The sequence below is a fragment of the Scyliorhinus torazame genome, chromosome 7 (genome assembly GCF_047496885.1).
Source record: "Scyliorhinus torazame isolate Kashiwa2021f chromosome 7, sScyTor2.1, whole genome shotgun sequence".
In the NCBI taxonomy this organism is placed as follows: domain Eukaryota; kingdom Metazoa; phylum Chordata; class Chondrichthyes; order Carcharhiniformes; family Scyliorhinidae; genus Scyliorhinus; species Scyliorhinus torazame.
The window spans coordinates 119516865-119544157 of NC_092713.1; the positions used below are offsets into that span (position 1 = coordinate 119516865).

General features: G+C 42.4%; 1 protein-coding gene across 6 annotated transcripts in view; it reads left to right on the forward strand.

Moving 5' to 3' along the window:
* Nucleotides 1-26964, forward strand: part of prpf38b (pre-mRNA processing factor 38B) — a 36519-nt gene extending 9555 nt beyond the window's left edge. For 3 of the 6 annotated variants that reach the window (XM_072511396.1, XM_072511398.1, XM_072511397.1), the window contains exons 3-6: nt 14781-14932; nt 15762-15822; nt 25385-25611; nt 25711-26964. In XM_072511396.1, the coding sequence (XP_072367497.1) occupies nt 14781-14932; nt 15762-15822; nt 25385-25611; nt 25711-26608 (1338 nt within the window). In that variant the 3' untranslated portion in view covers nt 26609-26964. Of the gene's footprint in view, nt 1-14780; nt 14933-15761; nt 15823-24476; nt 24539-24628; nt 24699-25384; nt 25612-25710 lie in introns of those variants that run through there. The other 3 variants (XM_072511399.1, XM_072511401.1, XM_072511400.1) reach the window with 3 other exon arrangements.
* The last annotated feature ends 329 nt before the right edge of the window (nt 26965-27293 follow it).

Here is a 27293-nt window from a genome sequence, read left to right on the forward strand (position 1 = left end):
ATTTGTGTACAACAATGTAAAGTGGGTTAAAAAAGACTGAATTCTGATGAACCATACCGAATCACTGGGATGATGGATAATGGGATAATATAGCTCACCTTGTATTGTCACACATTTCAGTAACAATTCTGTGGACATACTTCTGATGGTTGTGTGACTTGCCTGCAGCAGTTTTATTTTTATACACCTGATTTGATCATTCCTCCTGTGTTTGACTCCTGCCCTTGATTTTCAAGATTTACAGCTGGCCATGGAGGAGTCGAAATTAATGTAGGGAAGTTTAACTTCTAAATGATAATGAAATTTATACATCTTCCTGTAACATACAAACAAATTAGGAAGAGTGGGCCATTCGGCCCTTGAACCTGCTCCGACATTCATTAAGTTCATGCTAATCTGATTCGGGCCTCAACTCCACATCCGCCTGTTCCCGATAACCTTTGGCTTCCTTGTTAGCCAAGAATCTATTTACCTCTGCCTTCACTGCTCTTTAGGGAAGAGAGAGAGTTCCAAAGATTCACAACCCTCTTGGGGCCGGGGGGGGGGGGGCGGGGGGATTACATAGCTCAGTACCTTAGTAGCCAAAGGCATGGCCAGCCAGTTTAAAATCCAGGATGTGCATGAGGCCAGATTTAGAGTAACACTAGTGGCTTGGGAGGATCGTAGGGTTTTAGGAAAAGGCAGCTTTAAGGGATTTATATTTGTATTGATAAACATTAGAATTTAGGTATAGTTTTAAGTGTGTTTAATGTTTCTGTGCCTGTAAGGGTAAAACGTATAGCTAGATTCAAGCTGGACAAAGGTGTTTGTATGTGTGGGAGTTGGTTTCAATTCCAACTGAATTTATTGTGCTTGGAGAGGCCAACGACATGCAGAGTAAATAAACAATCAGTGATCACTTAACAGCTAGGACCCTGTGCGAGAGTTGCTTTTAAATTTTAGTTTAGCTAATTTGATTGCAGTTGGAGATAGGTAGCGAGAGAGACGGCAGTTCTCATAGCTCTGCTAGAAGCAATTGATTTTAGAAGGCTAAAGAGCCTTGTTAGAAGAAAAGCCATACTATGGAGTAATGGTTAATGGGCGGCACAGTGTTTAGCACTGTGGTCTCACAGCGCCTGGGACCCGGGTTCAATTTCGGCCTTGGGTTACTGTCTGTTGAGTTAGCACAATCTCCCTGTGCCTGCATGGGTTTCCTCCAGGTGCTCTGGCCTCCTCCCGCAGTTCAAAGATGTGCAGTTTTGGTGGGTTGGCCATGTTAAATTGTTTCTTGGTATGCAAAGATGTGCAAATTAGGTGGGATGACGGAGATCGGACGGAGGAGTGGGTCTAGGTTGGGTGCTCTTTTGGAGGGCTGGTGCTGACTGCTGGAGTGGGCAGCACGGTAGCATTGTGGATAGCACAATTGCTTCCCAGCTCCAGGGTCCCAGATTTGATTCCGGCTTGGGCCACTGTTTGTGTGGAGTCTGCATATCCTCCCCGTGTGTGCGTGGGTTTCCTCCGGGTGCTCCGGTTTCCTCCCACAGTCCAAAGATGTGCAGGTTAGGTGGATTGGCCATGCTAAATTGCGCTGAGTGTCCAAAATTGCTCTTGGTGTTGGGTGGGGTTACTGGGTTATGGGGATAGGGTGGAGGTGGTGACCTTGGGTAGGGTGCTCTTTCCAAGAGTTGGTGCAGACTCGATGGGCCGAATGGCCTCCTGCACTGTAAATTCTATGATTCTATGACTTGATGAGCTGAATGGCGGCCTCCTGAACCATAGGGATCCTATGGAAAAATGCCAAAAATCTAAAGTACAGCTAGTTAAGGAAACTAGAGAAATGTAGAGTTTTCTAAGAAGTCTGAAATTAACAGAACAGAGGAAACAGGGAGCCAGAACAGATTGCCGTTCAGTAAAGTACCAGAGAGTTGAAAAGGCATTGGATCATGAGAGGTTGGAAAGATATCTGCAGTAGTGCTAAGTTTTGAGAAATTACTACAGTCTGGGAGACATTGGAAGGGGATGGACCTCGGACAAGGAAACCCGAAGGGAGAGGTGGAAAAGCTGAAAGTGCAATTTTGAGGGGAGGAGCCGAGGAAAGCATAATTTCAAAGAAGATTTGAAAGTGAGACTTTTGAAAGCAGAATTTGAAATCACTTGTGGAAGCCGGAGTTTAGTGAGACAAGGTCGATCATGGTATAAGAATCATCTCGCGTGTATTTTGGGGGAGGGGGTATACTTTGTAATCAGCGTTAATCTTAAAATCTGTGTGTAATTGTTAAACTAAGGGGAGAGTATTGTATCATCCAATTTTTTCATGTTGTTAAAGCTAATTGGAGGTCCTGTGACTGTTCCTCCATGTTTTTAAAAAAAAGTATAAGTTAGTCTTTTGAGCCAGCATTCCGTTCTGGGATCTTTCCGTCCAGTTATAACACAACTGGAATCGTAACAAGGCTGGAGAGATTAAAAGGAACAAGCAAAGCCATGGATGGTTTTGTAAATGAGGATGAGAATTTTAAAATCAGGGCATTGCTTAGTCAGGGACCACTATAGGTTATATTACAAAAGCAAAGAAAATGCAGCTGCTGGAAATCAAATAAAAACAAAAAAATGCTGGGGATACTCTGGTCAGGCAGAATCTGTGGACATACACAAGTTTAATGTTTCAGGTCAAGGTGACCTGATGAAAGGTCTTCTCAACCTGAAATGTTAACTTTCTCTCCACATTCACTGTTGCTAATGGTTTGGATTTTATTTATTGTCACGTGTACCGAGGTACAGTGAAAAGTATTTTTCTGCGAGCAGCTCAACAGATCATTAAGTACCAGAAAAGAAATACATAATAGGGCAACACAAGGTGCACAATGGAACTGCATAAACACCGGCATCGGGTGAAGCATACAGGGGTGTAGTGTTAATCAGGTTAGTCCATAAGAGGGTCGTTTAGGAGTCTGGTAACAGTGGGGAAGAAGCTGTTTTTGAGTCTGATCGTGTGTGTTCTCAGACTTTTGTATCTCCTGCCCGGTGGAAGAAGTTTGAAGAGTGAGTAAGCCGGGTGGGAGGGGTCTTTGATTATGCTGCCCACTTTCCCCAGGCAGAGGGAGTTGTAGATGGAGTCAGTGGATGGGAGGCAGGTTCGTGTGATGTGTTCACGACTCTCTGAAGCCTCTTGCGGTCTTGGCCCGAGCAGTTGCCATACCAGGCTGTGATGCAGCCAGATAGGATGCTTTCTATGGTGCATCTGTAAAAGTTGGTCAGAGTTAATGTGGACATGCTGAATTTCCTTAGTTTCCTGAGGAAGTATAGGCGCTGTTGTGCTTTCTTGGTGGTAGCGTCGACGTTTTTTGGAGTTGTGTACCCCATGAAATCTGAAGCTGCTAACCATCTCCACCTCGGCCCCGTTGATGCTGGCGGGTGTGGCTCATTGGGGCGATGGCTGAATGGGATTTGGTACAAGTTAGGACACATGCACCAGAGGTTTGGATAACCTCAAGTGTCCAGAGGGTAGAATGTGCAAGGCAGGCTGTGTTTGTTGGAATAGTCGAGTCTAGAAGTAACAAAGGCATGAATGAGGTTTTCCACAGTGCAGTCCAGCTGGATTCACCCAACTGGATGACAGTGGGAAGTCATTTGGAGAGAGTGGTGTGGTCAGTTGTGGCAAAGGCTACAGATACATAAAGGACAACGAAGGATAGTTTACCTTTGTCGCAATCATGTCATTTGCCATTTACGACTTTGGTAAGAACTGCTTTGGTACAGAGGTGGGGAGGAATCCTAATTAGAGGAATTCGGATGTAGAGTTCCAGTAAAAATAATCATATATTTGCAGACAACAGTACATTTGCAGTTTTGCTGGCCGAGTGGAGGGCTCTGTTGGAGCTGGCATCTGGGTATGCTTTTATTCTTCCATTCCTTCGTGTTAAGCTGCAGTTGGTTGGCTTAGCTGTTGCGTTGACCGGTGTTGCTGCTACTTTAACTCCCTTATTTGCAGGGTAGATGCTTTCTTCACTTCATGTGGGGTGTCGATGAATATATATGTTCAATTTTCAACAATGGATCCTTCATTCCCACTTGTTTCACAACTTTAGCCAAAGTTTTAATTACTACTTTTCCAGTTCTTTTTCGAGCGTGGAAATCTTTTCATTCGGCTCAGTTGGCACTCTGGTAAGTTGAGTTGTTGTCTGAGTTATCTGGAGAACTGTCTTACAAGTTTGACAACTTCACTTGGGCATTCAGTTTGGAATGTTTCTTGCTTGCTCACTGATTGCTCTTTAGACTCTTTCAGTTCATTTGTTAAATCCTCAAGCGTGTTTCTCGGAATTCTCCTCATCTGCTTTCAAAGTCTGGATTTGCTCTTCCATACGACGGATCTCATCAATCATGATGTTTAGGTTGTTTGGAGTTCAACAATTTAATCAGTTTTGGTTATTAATTCTGCATTCAAGCAACTGTTCTGATTCTTCTGCAACTCCTCCTGTTCCAGGTATTTTTCATGATATTTACTGGAGATATCTCATGCTTGAAGTTCCTCAAGTTTTAATTCAATATTTTTCTTTGTTGTCTGTACAAGTTCATCATTTCAGCATTTCAAATCCTCTTTCAGGTGTTCTACTTCCTGTGAGTGACACTCCAGTGTTCTGATTAATTTTTGTTTTTCCTTAACAAACTCCTCTTCCATGTGCGACCAAGTTGATTTTCTATTTTTCCTTGCCAGAGTATAATTCCTATGCTCTTTTAAGCTAGCATTCTGTAATTGCTCTTCCAATTGTTCGGAGATGCCGCATGCTCTTTTGTGACAACTTCTACTGTCGCTTGCCATTATGTTCTTAATTTTCATCTCCTCATATATCTCTTTGGAAATGTAAAATTTTTCCAGGATTCCTTCCATATGTGCTAGCCTTCTCTTCAGCATTGCAATTTCCTTGCACCTTTTGGCTTCCTCCCAGAATATAGAACATTCCTGAGTCTTCTCTACCGACAGGTTCTTCAGTTCTTTCAGAGTGGCATTAAATTCCTTTGTTTTGCTTCGTAATTTTCCAGAAGAAAGCACTCTGACCTGATGGATCCTTGTAATATTTGGTGGTCCTTGTCATTGGCTACCAGCTGCTGGTACAGTTCTGGGGACACATTGTGGTTTCCAAAAATGTTTACTTTAGGGACTTTTGGAAAGTTCCTTGTCTTTCTGGCACCCTTGTGTGGTTTATGTAACTATGATTTTTACCCCTTTCGTTGCTTTGTTGGGGGGTTTCTATTTCTTTTTAAGTTCTACAGGCTCCTCCACTCGAAGATTAAAATATTTGTCAAAGGTATTTAATGGAGGCTGATTGAGCGCAGTGCACTGCATTAGGATTACTTCATCAGCAAGTTCACCAAATGAGTATAAACGGTATTAATCTGGACTTCTTTAGATTTTGTGTTTAGACCTGATGAACTCCAATAATTAAAAATTTCCAACATCAGGACACCCAATTTCTCATTGGGTTTGGCCCTGTAATGAGTTCAAACTGATCGGGTAAGTTAGACTAGATTCATGGTCCTTAATATCGTTTCTAGTCACAGCTTTAAATGTTGTTGCCCTTTCTTTCTGTTTTTCTTTCTATGATTGTCGGGCTTTGGTGGGCTCTTACTGCACTGTCCTTTTTGCCCAAATCTTTTAACTCTGCAGGAAATCAGCAAAAGAAGAGGTTTGGGCCACAATAGGAGAATTGTGATGGGAAGTGATTTCTTGCTCTGCCTTCAGTTTTTTTAGCTTTTTCTGGATTTCTGGGTGGTGTTGCTGTTCACTCGGAGGCAAAGGGGTTTACCGAGATTGCTGGTTTTGGGGAGCACCACAAAGTGCAATGGTTTGTTCAGCAACTTTGAGTACAAGGTGGTTGAATTCCATGCAATTCCTACAGTTCAGTGGGCGGTCATTCGGCCAATCCAGTCTGAACTTTAGGAGGAACTTCTTCACCCAAAGGGTTGTGAATCTATGGAATTCCTTGCCCAGTGAAGCAGTAGAGGCTCCTTCATTAAATGTTTTTAAGATAAAGATAGATAGTTTTTTTGAAGAATAAAGGGATTAAGGATTATGGTGTTCGGGCCGGAAAGTGGAGCTGAGTCCACAAAAGATCAGCCATGATCTCATTGAATGGTGGAGCAGGCTCGAGAGGCCAGATGGCCTACTCCTGCTCCTAGTTCTTATGAACCGACTCTGAAGAAACACCCCACCTAGGAGCAGGGAGGCTGCAGAAGGACTTGGACAGGCTAGGAGAGTGGCAAAGAAGTGGCAGATGGAATACAATGTGGAAAAGTGTGAGGTTATGCACTTTGGAAGGAGGAATGGAGGCATAGAATATTTTCCAAATGGGGAAATGCCTAGGAAATCAGCACAAAGGGACTTGAGTCCTTGTTCAAGATTCTCTTAAGGTTAACTTGCAGGTTCAGTCGGCAGTTAGGAAGGCAAATTCAATGTTACCACACATGTCGAGAGGGTTAGAATACAAGACCAGGGATGTACTTCTGAGGCTGTATAAGGCTCTTGGAAAGGGTCCAGAGGAGGTTCACAAGAATGATCCCTGGAATGAAGAGCTTGTCGATTGAGGATTCTGGGTCTGTACACGTTGGAGTTTAGAAGGATGAGGGGAGATCTTACTGAAACTTACAGGATACTGCGAGGCCTGGATAGAGTGGATGTGGAGAGGATGTTTCCATTAGTAGGAAAAACTAGAACCAGAGGACACAATCTCAGACTGAAGGGATGATCCTGTAAAACAGAGATTTTTTTAAATTAAGGGACAATTTAGCTGCTGTGCCAATCCACCTAGCCTGCACATCTTTGGGTTGTGGAAGCGAAACACACGCAAGTATGGGGAGAATGTGTAAACTCCACACGGACAGTGACCCAGAGCCAGGATCGAACCTGGGACCTCAGTGCCGTGAGGCAGCAGTGCTATCCACTGCACCACTGTGCTGCCCTCCTTTAAAACAGAGATGAGGAGGAATTTCTTCAGCCAGAGGGTGGTGAATCTGTGAAACTCTATGCTGCAGAAGGCTGTGGAGGCCAAATCACAGTGTCTTTAAGAGAGAGATAGATAGGTTCTTGATTAATAAGGGGATGGGGTTATGGGGAGAAGGCAGGTGAAAGGGGATGAGAAAAATATCAGTCATGATTGAATGGCGGAGCAGATGGACCAAGTGGCCTAATTCTGCTCCTATGTTTTATGGCCCACGCCTTATCCCTGTTACACCACCTAACCTTTTAGACACTAAGGGGCAATTTAGCATGGCCAATCCACCTAAGCTGCGCATCTTTGGATTGTGGGAGGAAACCGGAGCACCTAGAGGAAACCGACGTAGACACGGGGAGAAAGCACAAACTCCACGCAGGCAGTATTCCGAGGCCGGAATTGAACCCGGGTCCCTATGTGAAGCAGCAGTGCTAGCCACTGCAACCATGCAACCCCAAATGTTCCTGAAATATTTAATTGTCTTTTTCCTGGCAAGCTCGTGGGCCAACTCAGACTAGGTTTTAATGACGTATTTCTTTCAAACAGCATTTAACATTGAATTATTTAAAGGGGTCTCAAAATTTGCTGCAGCCTGGATTTAGCTCACCATTGCAGGTTTTATCAACTCTGCACTCTGAAGCTGGACTTCCAAAGGAGATTCAATCGATTCATCTGTTGCAGAAAAAATCTCTGCGTCAGCTTCCAGACCTTTCTCGGAACATTTTCTGGTGCTCTCTTTCAGCTGCGCCCTCTGATTCTTTTGTGAGCTTCTTTCACGTCAGAAAGACTTGTTGAAGTTTTTCTTAATCTTTCAGTGTTTCAGTTTGTCTAAGCATTTTAGTGTGGTTCGAGGTTTTGATCCCATTGTTGCCACCATGCTAGGAGGGTGTTAGTTACAGAACAGCATCTCTCAAATAAGTCTCTGTAGCCTTCTTAGAGTAACTAACTCTTTATTAACTGCTAGAACTATTTACATATGCACAGTAAGGGGTACAGGCTAGAAGCTGTCTCCATGCTGAGCTCTATCCATGTCTGCAAAGCGCTGCACACGTCTGGGTCATATGCCTTCTTACATCATTGTGGTTGGTACTGTACTCAGCCCTTCATTAGCCCTTTATATACCAGGCCCTCATCCTCCAGCTACAATATTTTATTCCAATGAGAGCACCCCCAACAATGCAACACTTCCTGTAGTATCATCCACGGTTACATGCTCAGAGTCTCTGGATTGGGGCCTAAAACCATAAGCATCTGATTTAGAGGTTGAGACTGCTACAACTGAGCTAAAGCCGATTGCTTAGGATTGAAGAATTCCAAACGCGTAGCAGATTTCAGCAATCTAGGGTCAATGACAGTACATGTAAATAAAAGCTTTCCTGACACTAGCCAAATTCCTTGTTTGCCTATTTTACAATTGTCTCTCCTAGTTCTGCAATTTTATCCCTCTATTCAACCAGGTAGGATTTATTAATTTGATTATTACAAAAAACTCAAATAATTTCTTTGCCAAACCAATATTTATGTCTCGTGACACATTCAACAGCTTTGTTTAGTACCAAAGCTGCACATCGTATTCCATATGTGGCTGCATTTGGGATCACTACTAGGGACCATGTCCAGTAATTTTATTTCCTGAACCTTGCTGAGTTTATAAAAAAGACGTACATCTGTTATGACTACAGGACACCCCAAAGCACTGTTGTGCTGTAGGAATTAGTGAGGAACCAATTGATTGTATCAGCAAACATTTCTGTCTTGCTCCTCTCTAGCCATGGTTACTCTCCTTGTTCTGTTTAAAGTTTGGTGCTTGAAATCCCTTACAGGGTCATAGAATAGTACAGCACAGAATGAGGCCAATTTGACCCCTTGAGTCTGCACTAGCTTTTTCAAAGCGCAATTCAGAATGCCATTGCCTTGCTCTTACTCAATGTCCCTGCAGTGTTTTCTCCAAGTATTTATGTAATTCCAATTTGAAGACTGCTATTGAATCTGCATCAACCACTCTTAACAGACGATGCATTCCAAATCCTAATCACTCGTTGCATAGAAGGGTTTTTCTTCATGTTCCTTTGCCATTCATAAACCTGTGCCCACTGGTTATTGACCTTTTAACCATTGGAAACTTTCTTTCTTTACTCTTATCTAATCCTTTCATTTTAAAGACCCCTATCAGATCTCCCCTTGGCCTTCTCTGCTCTAAGGACGTCAGCTCCAGTTTTTCCAGTCCATCTCTCATCACTGGAACGATTCTAGTAAATTGCTTTTGTACAATCTCCAAATTCGTCATGTGCACCTAAACTAAGGTGGCTGGAGTTGGGCACAATACTTCACCTGGGCTGAACTAGTGTTTATATACATTTAGCATAACCATTTGGCTGTTGTACTCGGCCTCTATTTATAACAGCCCAGGATACCATATGCTTTATTAACTGACCTACCACCTTCAAAGAATTGTGCACAAATACGCTTGTGTCTCTCTCTTTTTGCATCTCTTTAACCCTTCTAATTTACTCCCAAGTTCACCTTGCTGAATCTGTTGGCCTTAAAGGCAATACATTGAATCTATTATCGTTTAACTCATTATGGATCAACATAGGACCACATGCGCCCACGTTGTTATTGCTCCTTTTTGAATTTTCTGCAGCTATTTAATTGAATTTCAGCAAATTTATTTATACCCGTAGTAATACTGGTGATGCAAAAGCTGCCACGTTCCCACGCACATTGAGTTTGGCAATGCTGCTCATTATATATTGATTCAGTTCTGCTGGCATTGGGTGGTTCATGCCTATTGCCCAGATAAAATATTATGGGCGGGGCTTTCTGAATGTATTCTCATGAATGTAGTTTATGAATCTACTGTGTGTGTGTATATATACACAAATTTAATAATGTTTTAGTCATGAAGGCTCCACCTTCTCAACCTTGCACCTTATCTGAGGGTAGTGATCCTCGGGTAAAATCATCATCAGTCAGATCTCCCCCTCAAAGGGGAAAGCAGCCTATGGTCATCTGGGACTATGGCGGCTTTACCTTTTACCTTTACACAAATGTAACTTATTTTTCTTTGGCTTGGATTGACTCATTTCTACCTACATGTAAAGTTCCTTTCATCTGTTGTTCTTCAAGGTATTAAGGTACCTTAAAACTGCAATCTATGACATTAATCATGCTCCCAGAATTCACAAAGTTGCCCTTTGGAACAACATATCTCTGCACAATGTGCACATCAGATGATGGAGTTAGCAAATAAGGACGCACAATTACTTAAGCATTCACCTCCTTCCACCGAACTCAACTCTTAACCTATGATCCGTTCATACATGCCGACATACTGCCCTCCTCCGACCACGAAAAAGAGAGTCCTGTCCAATAAGGATAATGGAGGCACCACCGGGAAATCTGGGGGGGGCGGGGGGGGGGGGGGGGGGGACTCTCAACGAAGCACCGCACCTAGAGAAACCTAAACATGTCCAAGCCCCTCAGCCCAAATTTCTCCTGCAGCTACTCCAGGCTGGCAAACTGCCCTCCAAGAATAAATCTCCCACTCTCCAGCCCTTTCTCTCTCCATGCACCAAATGTGGTATCTAGCCACGCCGACTCAAAAAGGTGGTTAGCACAAATGGGAGCCAGCCTTGATGTTGCCCCCAACTTGAAATGCTGGCGGAGCTGCCTCCATTTTTGTAATGTGGACCAGCACCACTGGGTTCATTGAGTACCATGCCGGCGCCAACGGAAGTGGGGCTGTTACCAATGCTCCCAAATCTCTCCCCCCCACATGACCCCGATTCCATCTGAACCCAGAGAACCCTTGGATTCTTGCGCCACCCTAACATCATCTCCATATTGGCCGCTCAATACTTGGCGCTGCTAGATTCCCTTCCTGTTTCTCCCTCTGGAGGACCCCCTCCGGATCCTCAGGGCCTTATCTGCCCAAATAAAGCCAGAAATAAGCTGCTCGACCCTTTGGAAAAATGACTTGGTCAGGAACACCTGGAGACTCTAAAATAAAGATCTTGGCAAGATGTTCATCTTAACCGATTGAACCCGGCCCACCAACGATAACATGTGACTATCCCACCTCTGCAAGTCTGCCTTAACTCGCCTCACCAGGCTTGTATAATTCAACCTCCGAAGTTACTCCCACTCCCCCGCCACCTGGATCCCATAGTATCAAAAACTAGTCCCTGCTACCTGAAATGACAACCACCCCCCAATCCGGCTCCCCCACCTGATGCACAGACCACAAAATATTCACTCTTCCCTATGTTCAACTTGTAACTGGACAAGACACTGAAGCTCCCCAAAATACTCATACTATTCCCTATGGATGACCCCGGGTCCAGAACGTACTGCAGGAAATCATCTGCATATAATAACACCTTATGTTCGACATCTAACCATCCCTCTCCACGCACTTGAGGCCCTCAACGCAGTTGCCAGCACAAACAACATGGGAGACATCTGACACCCCTGCCTCATGCCCTGGTGCAACGGAAAAGACCCCGAGCTCATGGTGTTGATACAAACGCCAGAAAATGTGGCCACATACAGCAAGCGCACCCACGGCACAAACCCAGGTCCAAATCCAAACTTCTCCAATACTGCGAAAAGATACCCTCACTCCACCCATTTTAGACCCCATCTCTGAGTCCAATTATACAACCATCTCCAGTACCGACCCGGCCACAGGGTAAGTACCACATTTAACAACCACTGCACGTTTGACAGCTTCCAACCTGTCGCAAACCGCCCTCATCATCCCCTATTATCTCTGGAAGGCAAGGCTCCAACCTTAATGACATCTACATTTAACAGGGAGATCGGGCGATCCGACCTACACACTGTGGGTTCTTGTCCTTTTTCAAGAGCAGCGAGATAGACGCTTGCCCCACGTCACCTGGGCCAAGAAGTTGCGAAAGGTGCCCAGCAACAAAGGACATAACTAATCCAAAAACCTATTATAAAATTCCACCAGGAACCCACCTGGCCCTGGTGCCTTCTCTACTTGAGTGTGCTTCAATGCTATCTGAATCTCCTTCAGGCCCAGTGGTGCCTCCAGCTCCTCTCGCAATTTCTCCCCCATCTCGTGGAATCTCCAAACTCCCTAGGATCTCTGCCATCCCTCGTTCGTCCTCTGATGGCTCTGGCCTATACAACCTCTCTTAAAAGGCCGCTACACACTCCAATTACCTTATCAAGGGCGGAAACTAGCCTACCCTCCAGATTCCTAACCTGAACAACTTCCCTGACCTCCTGCCACCTTAATGGTGAACCAAGAGACAGCTGGCCTTCTCCCCATACTCGTACACCACCCCTTTTCCCTGGCCTCATTTTTCTGTGGGCAGAGTCATACTGCATTTGCAGTTTTGTCCTGCACTTTAAAAGTGTCAGGGTTGGGTCCCTTGCATACCTTCGATCCACCTCCAGAATCACATCCATCAGTTTCTGCTGCTCTTCCCTCGCTTCCCCGTCCACATGTGCCTTAAATATCTCCCCAGATCCCACCTTCAGCGCCTCCCACAAAGTCGAGGGAGACCTCCCCATTACCGTTCCGCATATTCTCTCTCTCTCTGTCTCTGTCTCTCTCTCTCTCTCTCTCTCTCTCTCTCTCTCTCTCTCTCTCTCTCTCCTCCCACCACCAAAATCAATTGGTGGCTATCTAAATCCAGCACTATAGCCAGCAGCTGTTTCATAAACGATACATTGTCCCAATTCAGGGTGTACACATTCACTAGAACCACCGACTTCCCCTCCCGTCTATCCTGATCAACTATGACCCTCTCTGCCTGGAACCGAACTCTCTGATTAATTAAGACCGCCACTCCCCGGGCTCAACTCTCAAAGCCTGAGTGAAACACCTGGCTCACCCAGGTGTTCCGGAGCCTAGTCTGGTCGCGTATCTGCATGTGAGTCAGCCATTACCACCGTGATGCGTCATACCTTCACCATCAGTTCCTCGGCCCAACTTTCACACACAAAAACCCCCAGCCCTCGAACCTGTCCCAGTCCTTTGTCCTTGACAAACCTGGTGCTAATTTACAGGGTATTTACTTGACTGGTTACTTCCAATTCACTCAGTGTAGAGAACTCATTTGGGGAAGTAAATAGCGAGGTAAGTGACTGAATCAAAGAATGCATGCAGAAAAAAAGTAACCTAGGAAATCATCGATGGCTGGTAAATATTTGAAATCTTCGACTTGCATCCCAAACTCTCAAATATAGTGTTCAAGGAAAGCAACTTAAATATGTTTGGACCAGTAGAAATATTTCAATGACTCAAAAACAGAAAATGCTAGACAATCTCAGCAGGTCTGTGGCAGCATCTGTGGAAAGAAAAGGGAGCTAACGTTTCGAGTCTGGATGACTTAGTCAAAACTAGAAAAGTTGGTATCCTTTTCTCTCCACAGATGCTGTCAGACCTGCTGAGATTGTCTAGTTTTTTTTGTATCAGATTCCAGCATCCGTAGTAATTTGTTTTTATTATCGAAATATTTCAATGACTTCTTTCAACCACTTCCTTTCCAGTAATGACTTTGAAGCAAGGCACATCACATTTTCTTGTTTCTTTTGGCTTGGGTTTGGTTTTTCCCCTTGTAGTGCTGCATGGAGGAGTAGAAAAAAATGGGAGAAAACCAAGCAGTACAAAGCTGGTAGTAGGAATGCTCAGACTAACTCCCATAGTCACAACGTCTTCAGTAGAGAGTACCTTGATTTGTCAGATTCCGTTCTTTGTAGCAAAAAAATGAGTTCAAATTAATCAAATAATAATGGATAATTTGGACGAAGGAATTACTTTTCTTAAAAAAAAAAATGATTGAACTACTGAGGTCAGACTGCATCTGCAGAGAGAGAAAAAGATAACGTTCGGGCCTATGACCATTCGCAAGATATTTGCACGGAGGGAGGTTTAGTCATACATTCACAGGGTGTGTTGCTGATAAGCACAGCATTTCTTGCCCATCACTAATTGCCCTTGAAAGCGATGGTGAACTGTCTTTGTGACCCACTGTCCATATGGTGCAGGGACTTGCATAGAGCAGTGGGGAATGAAATGTTCCACAACTTTGGCCCAGTGACAATAGAGGGAGGGTGACACATTTTCAAGTCCGGATGTTGTGTAACCTGGAGATGATAATGTTCCTCTTTGTCTGCTGTCCTGGTCCTTCTAGGTGATTGGGTTTCAGGAGTGCTTTCAAAGAAGCCTTGGTGAGTTGCTGCAGTGCATCTTGCAGATGGCACACAGATAGTGTGTCAGTGGGACTGAAATAGTATTCAAGGAAATAGAATTTAAGGAGGTGGCTTGTGTGTCAATCAATTGGGCTGCTTTGTCATGGATGATGCTGAGCATTTTGAATATTGTTGGGTTAGCACTCATCAGGCAAGTGAAGTATACTCCATTAAACTCCTGACTCATGTTTTTAGGTGGTGGGAAGGCTTTGGGAAGTCAGAAGGTAAGTCATTAAGTGTAAATACCCAGTCTTTGATCTGTTCTTGCAGCCACAGTATTTATATGACTGGTCCAGTTAAGTTTCTGGTTAGTGTTAATCCACACAATGTTGATGATGTGGGATTCAGTGATACTAATGACATTGAATGTTGAGGGAAAATGGTGAGAGTTTCTTATTGAGGGGTGGCACTTATGGAGCACAAATATTAATTGCCACTTAGCCCATTCAAATACTGCTGCCCTGATTTCAGGTCAATCTTTCTTACCTTCTGAATCCATGTATGCTATTTCTAGAAAATAAAATTGACTATAATAACATTCTGTGTAAGCATTTGTACAAAATTATATTTGAATTTTTATTTCAGGTACGGGGTGTTGGAACGGGAGGCATTGTTTCCACTGCCTTTTGTCTACTGTACAAGCTGTTTACCCTGAAGTTAACTCGTAAACAGGTGATGGGCCTAATAACGCATACTGACTCTCCGTACATCCGAGGTTTAGGCTTCATGTATATACGGTATGTCTACTTTTTTTCAAACAAGCACTCATTTAAAATACAGATATTTTAAAGCTACATTCCTTTTACTTCTGTTAACTATTTAAAGGTTAATTTTTACTGCTAAATATGGTACTAGTTTACTACAGTGCTTTAAACAAAGTTGGCTGAATGGTGCTGCAGGCAAGTTTCTGTTTAAAATGTAGTAATGGTTTTGTGAGCGAGTTTCTTGTGACTTTACTCATGAAGTAATAATAGCTCACCTGAAGAAGATGTTGCAACCTGAAACAAATGTGTTTATTACTAAAGTTCTTTCAGATTGTTCTGAATGATTCTTGGTTGAGCTGTCGTGTAGTGATTAGCTCAATTGACTTTTGGCTTTGAACACTGGGCTGATTAGGAGAGACTTTGCACTTGATATGTAAGGTGATCAGAAGCTTTGTATATGCTTTCATTCAGTGTGCAAACTGCTATAATGTCAAAACAAAATGTGATTTTGAGAAGGGTGTTCATACAGGTGCTTTTACTTTGAAAAAAGTGTAGCTAACCGTATGTGTGCCTCCCATCATTATCTGCATAAGGAAATAACAGAGCACCCACTACCTTGCTTTAATAAAAATAGATATTCTGAATTTGACAATCTCATGCACATGCAATTAACTTGCCAGTTTGTTGTGCTTGGCATTTGATATGGTATGGTCCCAGCTGAGGCTGTAAATTGGGAGACCAACATCAGGTCAATATATCTCCAATCTGCAGAAATTAAAATGTAAAAGAGATTTATCGTGCAAGTGATATTTACTTTGTATTTGCTGTATATTCGTAACATCTTGAATGTTTATTTCTAAAGGTACACACAGCCCCCAGCTGATTTGTGGGATTGGTATGAACCTTTTTTAGATGATGAAGAGGTATGTTGGCAAGGATTGTGCTTTTCATTGTGTTTTGGGCATAGTGGAGTAACAGTTGGTGTTCAAATTAATTTTAGACAAGTCTTAATGTATTGAATCACACCAATTTTTAGATGTAAACATTTGTATTTATCTATGAAAACAATTCAAATCTGGTTTCTTGTTGCCAAGCTAATTATATACTAATTTGTATTTTGTTCCTATTGTCCTGGGGCCTGTGATTTAAATATCGTTTTGATGAATTGACTAGTCCCATTTAGAACAAATGCCATGCTATTTATTAGTAGATCTCCTAAACCACTGATCTTCTATCCTGGAATCCAGCAGACTTGAATTCACGGTAACCTAGGGCTGAACTCTGCTGATGCATGTTAGAGATTATTGTGCCAGAATCCAGTTTAATTTTTTTACAAGAATTAAAGGGACATCTTGGGTACGGTTAGATTTATATAGTTCCTTATACCACAAATATATACTGTATCATAATCACCTGGGTATAGTTACCACCACATCCAGTCCCAACCAAGATATGTTAATTTTTGGGTGCACAGGCACTTAACATGCAAAAATAAAGGGCACAGAAAGACTAAGAGGGTCATTGAACTATCCTGGCATCAACATTTCTAGCTCATTTCAGTTCCAACAGTTGCTCACAAGAGAGAACCCCAGAGGCCAATTTATGGAGAAACTGGAAAGTTCCTCTTCAAAAATTAAGCTAGTTCGAAGCAATCACAGTGACTGTTAAAGCTGCCATAATTTGTATGTAGAAATGTTTACCATTCTTAGAAGCTCAACCAGCTCTCTTTAGAATGAATATAGCAAATATGCACCAAGTCAAGAACGAGAAGCAATAGTCTACCATATGGCCTGTCTGCAGATGCCAGCAACTTCACAACAATTTGACAGTGCAAAGTACTGTTGTGTAACTAAAACGAAAGAGAAAATGCTGGAAAATCTCAGCGGGTCTGGCAGCATCTGCAGGGAGAGAAAAGAGCTAATGTTTTGAGTCCAATGACCCTTTGTCAAAGACTCTTTGTCATGTAACTGACTTTGACTTAACGGTAACATTCTCTCCATTTATTGGAAAGGTTATGTGTTCATGCCCTACTTTAGAGACCTAAGCACATAATTAAGGCTGATACTTCAATGTTCTATTAAGGCAGTGCTGCTATTGGATGTCCTGCCATTAGAATGAAGCATTAAATCAAAGCTTTCAAGTGACACTATAAGAAGAGCAGGGGTGTTCTCTTGTGTCCTGACCAATGTCACACAAACAGATCTGCTCGTGTATCTCATTGGAGGCTTTGGGATGTTACTGTGCACCATTTGGCTCACGTGCTTCCCTACTTTTCACTAGTAATTACTATAAGACCACAAGATATAGGGGCAGAATTAAGCTATTCGGCCCTTCGAGTCTGCTCTGCCATTCAATCATGGCTAATATGTTTCTCATCACCATTCTCCTGCCCATTCTCCATAATCCCCGATCCCCTTATTAATCATGAACCTATCTATCTCTATCTTAAAGACACTCAGCGACATGGCCTCCATAGCCTTCTGCGGCAATGAGTTCCACAGATTCACCACCCTTTGGCTGAAGAAATTCCTCATCCCTGTTTTAAAGGATCGTCCCTTCAGTCTGAGGGTGTGCCCTCAGGTTCTAGTTTCTCCTAGTGGGAACATTCTCTCCACGTTCACTTTATCTAGGCCTCTCAGTATTCTGTAAGTTTCAATGAGATCCCCCTCCCCATATCATTCTAAATTCCATCTAGTACAGGCCCCGAGACCTCAACCATTCCTCATATGACAAGTCCTTCATTCCGGGGAGCACCTCTGGACCCTTTCCAAGGCCATTCCTCCTTAGATAGAGGGCCCAAAACTGCTCACAATATTCCAAATGGAGTTTGACCAGAGTCTTATACAGCCTCAATGGTTCATCTTCGCTCATGTATTATAGCTCTCTCGACATGAATGTTAACATTGCATTTGCCTTCCTAACTGCCAACTGAACCTGCATGTTAACCGTAAGAGAATCCTGAACTAAGACTCCTCATCTCCTTTGTGCTTCGGATTTCAGAAGCCTTTCCCCATTTAGGAAATAGCCTGTGCCTCTATTCTTCCTACCGAAGTGCATAACTTCACACTTTTCCACGTATTCCATCTGCCACTTTGCCCACTCTCCTAGCCTATCTAGGTCCTTCTGCAGCCTCCCTGTTTCCACAACACTACCTGTCCCTCTACATATCTCTGTATCACCTGAAAACGTAGCTGCTGCTTCCAGATCGTTGCGTGAAGAGTTGTGGTCCCAACACTGACCCCTGTGGGACATCACTGGTCACCGGCTTCCATCCTAAAAACACCCCTTTAACCCCACTCTCTGCCTTCTGTCAGTCAGTCAATCATCTATCCATACTACTACATTGCCCCTAACCCCATCGGCTCTTATCTGATTTAGCAGCCTCTGTATGGCATCTTGTCAAAGACCTAGAAATCCAAATTGATTACGTTCACTGGCTCTCCTTTGTCTAACTTCTTTGTTGCCTCCTCAAAGAATTTTAACACATTTGTGAGGCATGACGTTCCCTTGACAAAGCCGTGCTGACTCAGTCCTATTTTACCATGCACTTCTAAGTACTCCGCATTCTCATTCTTAATAATAGACTCTAAAATCGTACCGACAACCGAAGTTAGGCTAACCGGCCTGTAATTCCCTCACTTTGGCCTCCCTCCCTCCCACCTTAAACAGGGGTACTACATTAGCCATTTTCCAATCCTCAGGGACCCTCCCTGCCTCCAGTGATTCCTTTAAAAAAAAAAAAAAAAAAAATTTAGAGCACCCAATTCATTTTTTCCAATTAAGTGACAATTTAGTGTGTTCAATCCACCTATCTTGCCCATCTTTGGGTTGTGGGGGCGAAACCCACGCAGACACTAGGAGAATGTGCAAACTCCGCACGGACAGTGACCCAGAGCCAGGATCGAATCTTGGACCTCGGCACCGTGAGACTGCAGTGCTACCACTGCGCCACCGTGTTACCCTGTCTCCAGTGATTCCTGAAAGATCACCAATGCCGTCATAATCTCCTCCGCTATCTCCTTCAGGGTGTAGTCCATCCGGTCCAGGTCATTTATCCACCTTCAGACCTTTCAGCTTCCCCAGACCTTTCACTTCTTCAGTGATGGCCAGGCCACTACACTCACCTGCCTCCTTACTCTCTTGGCGTTCTGGTATTCCACTGGTGTCTTCCACTGTGAAGACTAATGCAAACTATTTAGTTCCTCTGCCATTTCTTTGTTCCCTATTACTCCACCCTCATTTTCCAGTGGCCCAAAGTCTATTCTTGCTTCTTTTACTTTTATATATCGGGGGATAAACTCCTGCAATCTTCTTTTATATTACGAGCTATCTTACACTCTTATTTCATCTTCTCTCTTCTCTTCTCCCCCCCCCCCCCCCCCATTGCTTTTTTAGTTGTCCTCTTGCTTTTAAAGGCTTTCCAATCCTCTGGCTTCCCACTAATTCTCGTCACTTTGTCTGCTTTTTCCTTTGCTTTTATGCTGTCTTGACCTCCCTTGTCAGCCATGGATGCTTTGTCCTCCCCTTAACATGGTTGCTCCTAATATCATGGGATGAATTTCTGTTGTGCCTCCCACCTAACATCCAAAAACACCTACCATTGCTGCTCCACCTTTCCTGCTAGTCTCCCATTCCAATCAACTCTGGCCAGCTCCTCCCTCATGTCTTTGTAGTTACTTTTACTTAATTGTATAACCATTACATCTGATTCCAGCTTCTCTCTCTCACACTGCAGGAGGAACTCTTATCATATTGTGGTCACTGTCCCCTAAGGGTTCCTTCACCTCAAGTTCCCTAATCAAGCCCACCCCATTACACATCATCAAATCCAGAATTGCCTGTTCCCTAGTGGGCTCGACTGCAAGCTGCTCCAAAAACCATCTTGTAGACATTCCACAAATTCATTTCTTGGGATCCACTACGAACCTGATTTCCCAGTATACCTGCATATTGAAGTCCCCCATAATTATTGTAATATTGTCTTTCTTGTATGCCATTTCTATCTCCTGATTTATTTTCTGCCACGCATCCTGACTACTGCTAGAGGGCATGTACATAACACCCATCAGGGTCTTTTTTTCCTTTACGGTTCCTCAACTCTACCCACACAGATTCTACACCTCCCGAACCAATATGGTTTCTTGTTATTGATTATGCTAATTTGTTAATAATGCAACCATGCCCAACTGCCTGTCCTTTTGATTGGACGCATATCCTTGGATATTTAGATCCCAGCCCTGATCCCCTTGCAGCCATGTCTCTGCGATGCCCACAGTATCATACCCGCCAATTTCCATGTGTGCAACAAACTCATTTACCTTGTTTCGTATACTGCGCGCATTTAAGTACAACACCCGTAGTCCTGCGTTGACTGCCCCCCATCTCATAGTTGTCCCCTTTTTTTGCTGTGCCTCACACTTTCTATACTCTGATCTATTGTGTTCTGGAAATCTCGTCTGAGCCCTCGGCCCCTTTAATTAGTTTAAAGTCCTCATCATTAACCTGCACTCCCACTTTCTCCTTTAACTTTGATTTTCCAATTTTCCATACAACTGAACCCACCCCCCTCCCCCCATTTACTTTAAAGCTCTATCTACTGCCCTAGTTCTGAAATTCGCCAGGACTCTGGTCCCAGCATGATTCAAGTGAAGACTATCCCATCTGAACAACTCCCTCCTTCTCCAGTACTGGTGCCAATGTCCCATGAATTCAAACCCATTTCTCCCACCAACGTTTGAGCCACGCATTACCTTTTTAGTCTTATTGACCTTGTACCAATTAGATTGTGGCTCAGGCAGTAATCCAGAGGTTATTACCTTTTTGGTTCTTCTTTTTAATTTAGCCCCCAGCTGCTCATATTCCTTCAGCAGAACTTCTACCCGTGTTCTACCTATGTCGCTGGTACAAACGTAGACCCCAAAACTGGATCTTTATTTTTTAGATTTAGAGTGCCCAATTCATTTTTTCCAATTAAGGGGCAATTTAGCGTGGCCAATCCACCTACCCTGCACATCTTTGGGTTGTGGGGGCAAAACCCACCCAAACACTGGGAGAATGTGCAAACTCCACACGGACAGTGACCCAGAGCCGGGATCGAACCTGGGACCTCGGTGCCATGAGGCAGCAGTGCTAACCACTGTGCTACCGTGCTGCCCAACAACTGGATCTTTGCCCTCCCACTCCCAGGTTCCACTGCAGCCCAGATGAGATATCTCGAGCACCAGGTAGGTAACGCAGTGCTGTGGCCGGTTTGCTCATCCTCCCCACAGTTCCTGCTCTCATCCGGACAGGGCCAAGAATCTCAGACCTGTTTGAAACCTCCTGCAACCCTACTTCCTGGATCCCTCTACCTACCTCGCTCATAGTCTCTGACCACAGACCGAATTCAAGGTACTTAATGTAAGGGGCGTGACTGTCTCCTGCAACACAGCATCCAGGTAACCTCCACTCACTGTCTGAAGCTCAGGCTCCAGCTCATCATCTCTGAGATGAAGAGGGGCGGCATGTGGCACAGTGGTTAGCACTGCTGCCTACGGCGCTGAGGACCCAGGTTCAAATCCCGGCCCTGAGCCACTGTCCATGTGGAGTTTGCACAATTTGCCCATGTCTGCACGGATTTCACCCTCCCAACCCAAGGATGTGCAGGTTAGGTGGATTGGCCACGTTAAATTGCCCCTTAATTGGAAAAAAAATAATTGGGTACTCTAAATTTTTAAATTTTTTTTAACTCAAGACGAGGGTCCTCCAGCAACCAACACTTGCTAGAGATGTGTTCTATAGGGACCACAATGGGGTCCACCAGCTCCCACATCATGCAGGTGCAACACGTACTATTTTATTTTACCAAGTGGGAACTCTGTAACTTGAATTTGATGTCCCCTAATTATTCTTTATTTGAATGACATTGGCAAAGCATAAATTTCCATATAAAAGGCACCAGCTTAATGACTGTTGGTTTATCAGCTCAGGAGTCTTCCTGAAGTTTTTTCGGGTCTCAATGTCTTTTACTGTGCGAACGTACCAAAGCTAGATCCAATATGCTTGTTGATGCAGCCTGGCCAAGGCCGCCTACTTGCTTGCTACACTTGTCAACAGTAAAAGACATCTGACGGGGACAGGGATATTTCCCATTGTATCAGGATCCTCCTCCAATCTATTATTTTCATCTTAAGACCCATATTTAAACGCTGTATCACCCACAAACTTGTGCATGATTCCCATCACAATCAAAATGGAAAAGAAGTTAATGTTTTTCTGAGCATGTATAGAACCTTGGTTAGACCATACAGTGTGGGTAGCACAGTGGGTAGCACTGTTGCTTTACAGCTCCAGGGTCCCAGGTTCGATTCCCAGCTTGGGTCACTGTCTGGAGTCTGCACGTTCTCCCTGTGTGCACAGGTTTCCTCCCACAAGTCCCTAAAGATGTGCTGTTAGGTAATTGAAATGAATGAAATGAAAATGAAAATCGCTTATTGTCACAAGTAGGCTTCAAATGAAGTTATTGTGAAAAGCCCCTAGTCGCCACATTCTGGCGCCTGTTCGGGGAGGTTGTTACGGGAATTGAACCGTGCTGCTGGCCTGCCTTGGTCTGCTTTCAAAGCCAGCAATTTAGCCCTGTGCTAATTTGGACATTCTGAATTCTCACACAATGTACCCAAACAGGTGCCAGAAGGCGGCGGCTAGGGGCTTTTCACAATAACTTCATTGCAGTATAAATGTAAGCCTACTTGTGACAATAAAGATTATAAGTACTACATGCAGCTCTGGTTGCCATATTATTAAAGAATGTACATGGAGAGGGTGCAGAGAAGATTTACCAGAAAAGATGATGCCAGAAATATTTGGGTAAACATCAGGAAAGAACATAAGGTTGGGTCTCTTCTCTTGAAGACAGAAGACTGAGGGGTGACTTAATAGATGTCTTTAAAATTATGAAATATTCTGATTGTGCATACAAGGGAGAAGGAAACAGATGGTTATAATGGAGTTAGATGAGAAAAGATAAAAAGAGATTCAATAGAGCATAAACACTGGCATGGACTGGTTGGGCAAAATAGCCGGTTTCTGTGCCATATATCCCATGTAATCATTTGACGCATGTACTCAAATTATTACTAAAGAAGGTGAAGAGCAATTCTGTATAAATTAGATCTTTATAAATTCTGCCTAAGCTTGCAACAACTACCAGATTATTAACTATTTACAACTTGTACATAACTATTCAATCACATTTATTTTAGCTTATGATACTTAGAAAATTCTGATTGTCAGACAGTCGGGTCTGAAGACTGAATGCATCATTATTTGAAATTTTACTGGTTAGCTTTTTGCCCAAGTCTTAAGCTTGGTAAATTCACATTATTTGCACTTAGAAAAGTGCTATTTTACATTGCAGCAAGATTTGTACTACCGTTACATTTTATGCAAGTTCAATTGTTAATTTGATAGGCCACAAAAAATTTGTGCAGACTACCATGTGTTTTTGTGAGGTATGTTATCATCTAATATTGAGCATAGTTACATTTTTTAAGGAAAAATTTTACAATTTTGTTTCAAATCCTGGAAAAGGTATATTCATATAAAATATTAGACTGATTATCAGAGGTGGCTATATGCAACAATGGTTTATTCAACTCATTTCCCATCCCTAACAATTGCAAGCTTTCAAACTGAAACAAAATAGCGCAAGATGCTATTATGAACAGAAACAATAAGTGGAGCGTGGGATCTTGTTCTGGTGCAATCTCTGTCTTTCTATGAAATAGCTGGAGGAAGAAACTTGATCTTTCTTTGAATTTACATATCTCAAGTTTCTATATTTAACATGTAGCAAATTGAAATTAAGATCTGAACTTAAAAACATTTCCTACTTTGATGGTCAAAGCTAACTGGTAGCAGTTATTCTTCATTCCTACTTAAGGTTAAAGTCCTCATTTGGTTGCTTTTGTAATAATTTTAGTTATAACTGTATTAGTAAACTTCTTAAAATAAATGCACATTAAACCCATGCCAATATATTCAGTTAACTTGTATGGTTGTATGAATTAATTTTTCTTGGGAAAGGGAAGAAAGAGATGATACAGCAGAGACTGTTGATCAGCTTCTAATAGTGATGGAAGTGCTGAGTACTACCCATTTTTGGAATATAAATGCTATTTCCATGTATCTAGATAATTGCTGTTGAGTTCAATTGACCGTTATAATTCAATGCATTTGATCGACTTCAGCTTTCATATTTAAGTAATATTACCCTCCCTGTCACAGACCTTTAAACTACCCATTCGTGCCAAGAAAAATATTTGTTATGTGTTCAAAAGAACATGATTTTTCAGAGGATAGTTCTAATTTTCTGGTTTGATTTTTTTTTTTCTCTCCCCCCTCTGTATTTCATCTATACACAGCGAATTTGTAGTACAGGACGTGTTTTGAGTAGCACACTGAAGTACACTTATAACACGAAGCTGCCATTCTGCCTGCGATTGCATCTGTCTCCATCAAAACTTTAGATTTGAGCCTGAGTTTAATAAAGCTCCGAGACTGCCAGCATTTAAGCTAATTGCCCTGTTTTCTTCTTTAGATCTTCATTGGGCAGCAGGTGAATTTGGAAATGTAGCTGAGCAACACTATTGATTAATGTGTGTGAGTGCAAGCGCTTATTTTATGTTTAGACTGTCTTTTTTGTTTTTCTAGCCTAATAAAATCTGATTTTCCTGTGTGCTTGCACTGTAGGTGGAAACTGACAATAGCTGACTAACATGTCCTGAGCTGTGAGAGGGCATGGCAAGGAGGCAATCATGCGGTAATGACCCTTTTCCAAAGACAACGGTCATTGTGGACTATACAGTTTCAAAATATATAATATTGAATGTTAATTGATAATACCTCACTGCTTCATGGCAGTTGGTTTGCTATTGCTTCAAAACTTGTTTTAATGTTAAGTACAGTGAAGATCACACCATACAAGAAGAAAATTGATCGGCTTGCCGACCGTTTTCAAATTTAGCTATAATCCTTGTAGCTACATAAATGTTAATCAGTTTGCGTTGCTGGTGCACTAAGTAATTTATTTTAAAAGCCTATCTGGTTTTGAAGAGATTGGTTGTGGGAGGTTTTTCCATTCAGGATGATTAAAATTCAGCTTTAGATCAAATATTGAGGGGGTTTTTTACGTCAGTCCTAGGAGAAATGGTGCCTATTATTTTACAGATACATGCAAAATAGTTTGCATAAGCTGTTAGTGGTATTACAGAAGTTTCAATAGGAACAGTCTAATTTTTAACCATTTTATTACAGGAGTCAACATTAATTTTGGGATAGGCTTGAAATTTTTGCAGGTAGAGCTGCATGTGAAAATGAGTAGTTTACAACAAAGGTAGTACATTCTTAAACAAAAAGCTGGGGTTTTGTGAATATTTCACCTGCTAACACAAATGTGATGGGTGAAAAATCTGTTTTACCAATGATATTTCTTTTTGTGTTTTTCAGGAGCTAGATGTAAAAGCTGGAGGAGGATGTGTCATGACAATAGGAGAGATGATTCGTTCTTTCCTTACTAAACTGGAATGGTTCTCTACCTTATTTCCAAGAATCCCAGTTCCTGTTCAAAAGAATTTGGACCAGTATCTCAAAACCCGACCAAGGAAAATTGCTAAAAAGGATGGGAAGGATAGTATGGAAGAGCCAGAACGCCTTTCAGAGCGCCGACATTCGAGGTAATACCATTTGGCTTATTTAAATACCTCAACATATGTTTAAAAAGCTATTTTTAAAGCACTTAGAATTTTATGGCAATTTATTGACTTGTCTTTCAGGTCACCAAGAAGATCTCTTACCCCACGCAAATCTCCTAGACGATCTAGAAGCAGAAGTCGTCATAGAGAAGGCCATGGATCTTTTGGTTTTGACAAGGAATTAGAAAGAGAAAGAGAACGACAGAAAAGGGAAAGAGAACAAGTTAAAGACAGAGAGCGAAGTGAGAAGGATAGGCATAAATCTAGAAGCACAGATAGAGGCTTGGACCGCAGGCGAAGCAGAAGCAGAGACCATCACAGAAGTCGCAGCAGAGATAAAAGGAGTGATAAAAAGGATAGAGATAAAGAAAGGGAGAAGGAAAATGAAAGAAGCAGAAGGCGAGAAAAAGATTACGAGAAAGACAAAGAAAGAGTGAGTGATAGAGATAGAGGAGGAAATGTTGAGAAAGAATCAGAGAGATCTAAAGACCGGGATAAAAGAAGCCAATCGAAGACAGAAGACAGAAAACGTAAGGAAGAAAGAAGAGAAAAAGATGAAAAGAGGCATAAAGATGATAAAAAGGAATCAAAAAAAGATAAAAGGCATAGTCGAAGCAAGAGCAGAGAGAAAAGGCACAGAAGCAGTAGTCCTGGCAGGGGGCGTGTCAGCAAACGTAGTAGAAGCAAAAGCAAAGAGAAATCTAAACACCGTAATGAACATAAAGAAAAATCAAACAAAAGAAGTATTAGCAAAGAAAGGACTGATGAGAATGATGGTGAACAGATAAAGAAGCAGCGTAGTCATAGCAAAGAGAAAGCTCACAAGCGCAGTCGAAGCAAAGAGCGATCTCACAAACCAAGTCACGGTGATGGTAAGGACCATTCAAGCAAACCAAGCCACAGAAGTCTCAGTACAGAAAGAGATGATAAAAGCAATGCAGATGTATTGTTGCAAGGCAATACCACTGACGATGACTGAAATATTACGTAAATCTTTAATTGTACAGTAAATAAATCGTTTTGCTTTTGAACATTTTTCTTTTTTTAAAATTCAATTATGCTATGGCTAGGATAAACATGTCTTCAAATTCCTGTAGCCTGCAGATGATATTTCCTGTTTGTAGGAAGTGCCTTTGGTAACCAGCTGTTCAACTTACCATTGTAATCCAAGACCAACTTTATTCTGTACAATGTAGTTGATACAGATTTGTTTTTGTTTGAAATAATGTTTTTGCAAGTATACGATGTACATATGTTCTGAGAGTTTTAATCATTGGCACAACTGCCATGTTGGTTCATTTTGTATGATGGGCAATAAACTGCCAGTACTTAAAACTGTTGTGTTAATACACTGTTAGCATTTATGTCTGACATACATGTGCCCTGCAGTAGACATCCCTAAATTCACAAACATTGTACTGATTTTTAGTGTCTATTTGAATCTTCGAGGAAAAAAGTGGATGATGGCATCTTAACTTGTCCAGATAAGTTAATAAACACCAACATTGGTGTTCCTCTCCGTGGCATTCATGCAAATATTCTACATAGTGATAGGTAATTTAAAATCAGATCCAGAAGTAGTATTGGAAATATACTAGATATCGGTGTGTGAATAAGTAGGATACAAGCAGCTACTTAATATTATGATGATTTGCTTATGCAGT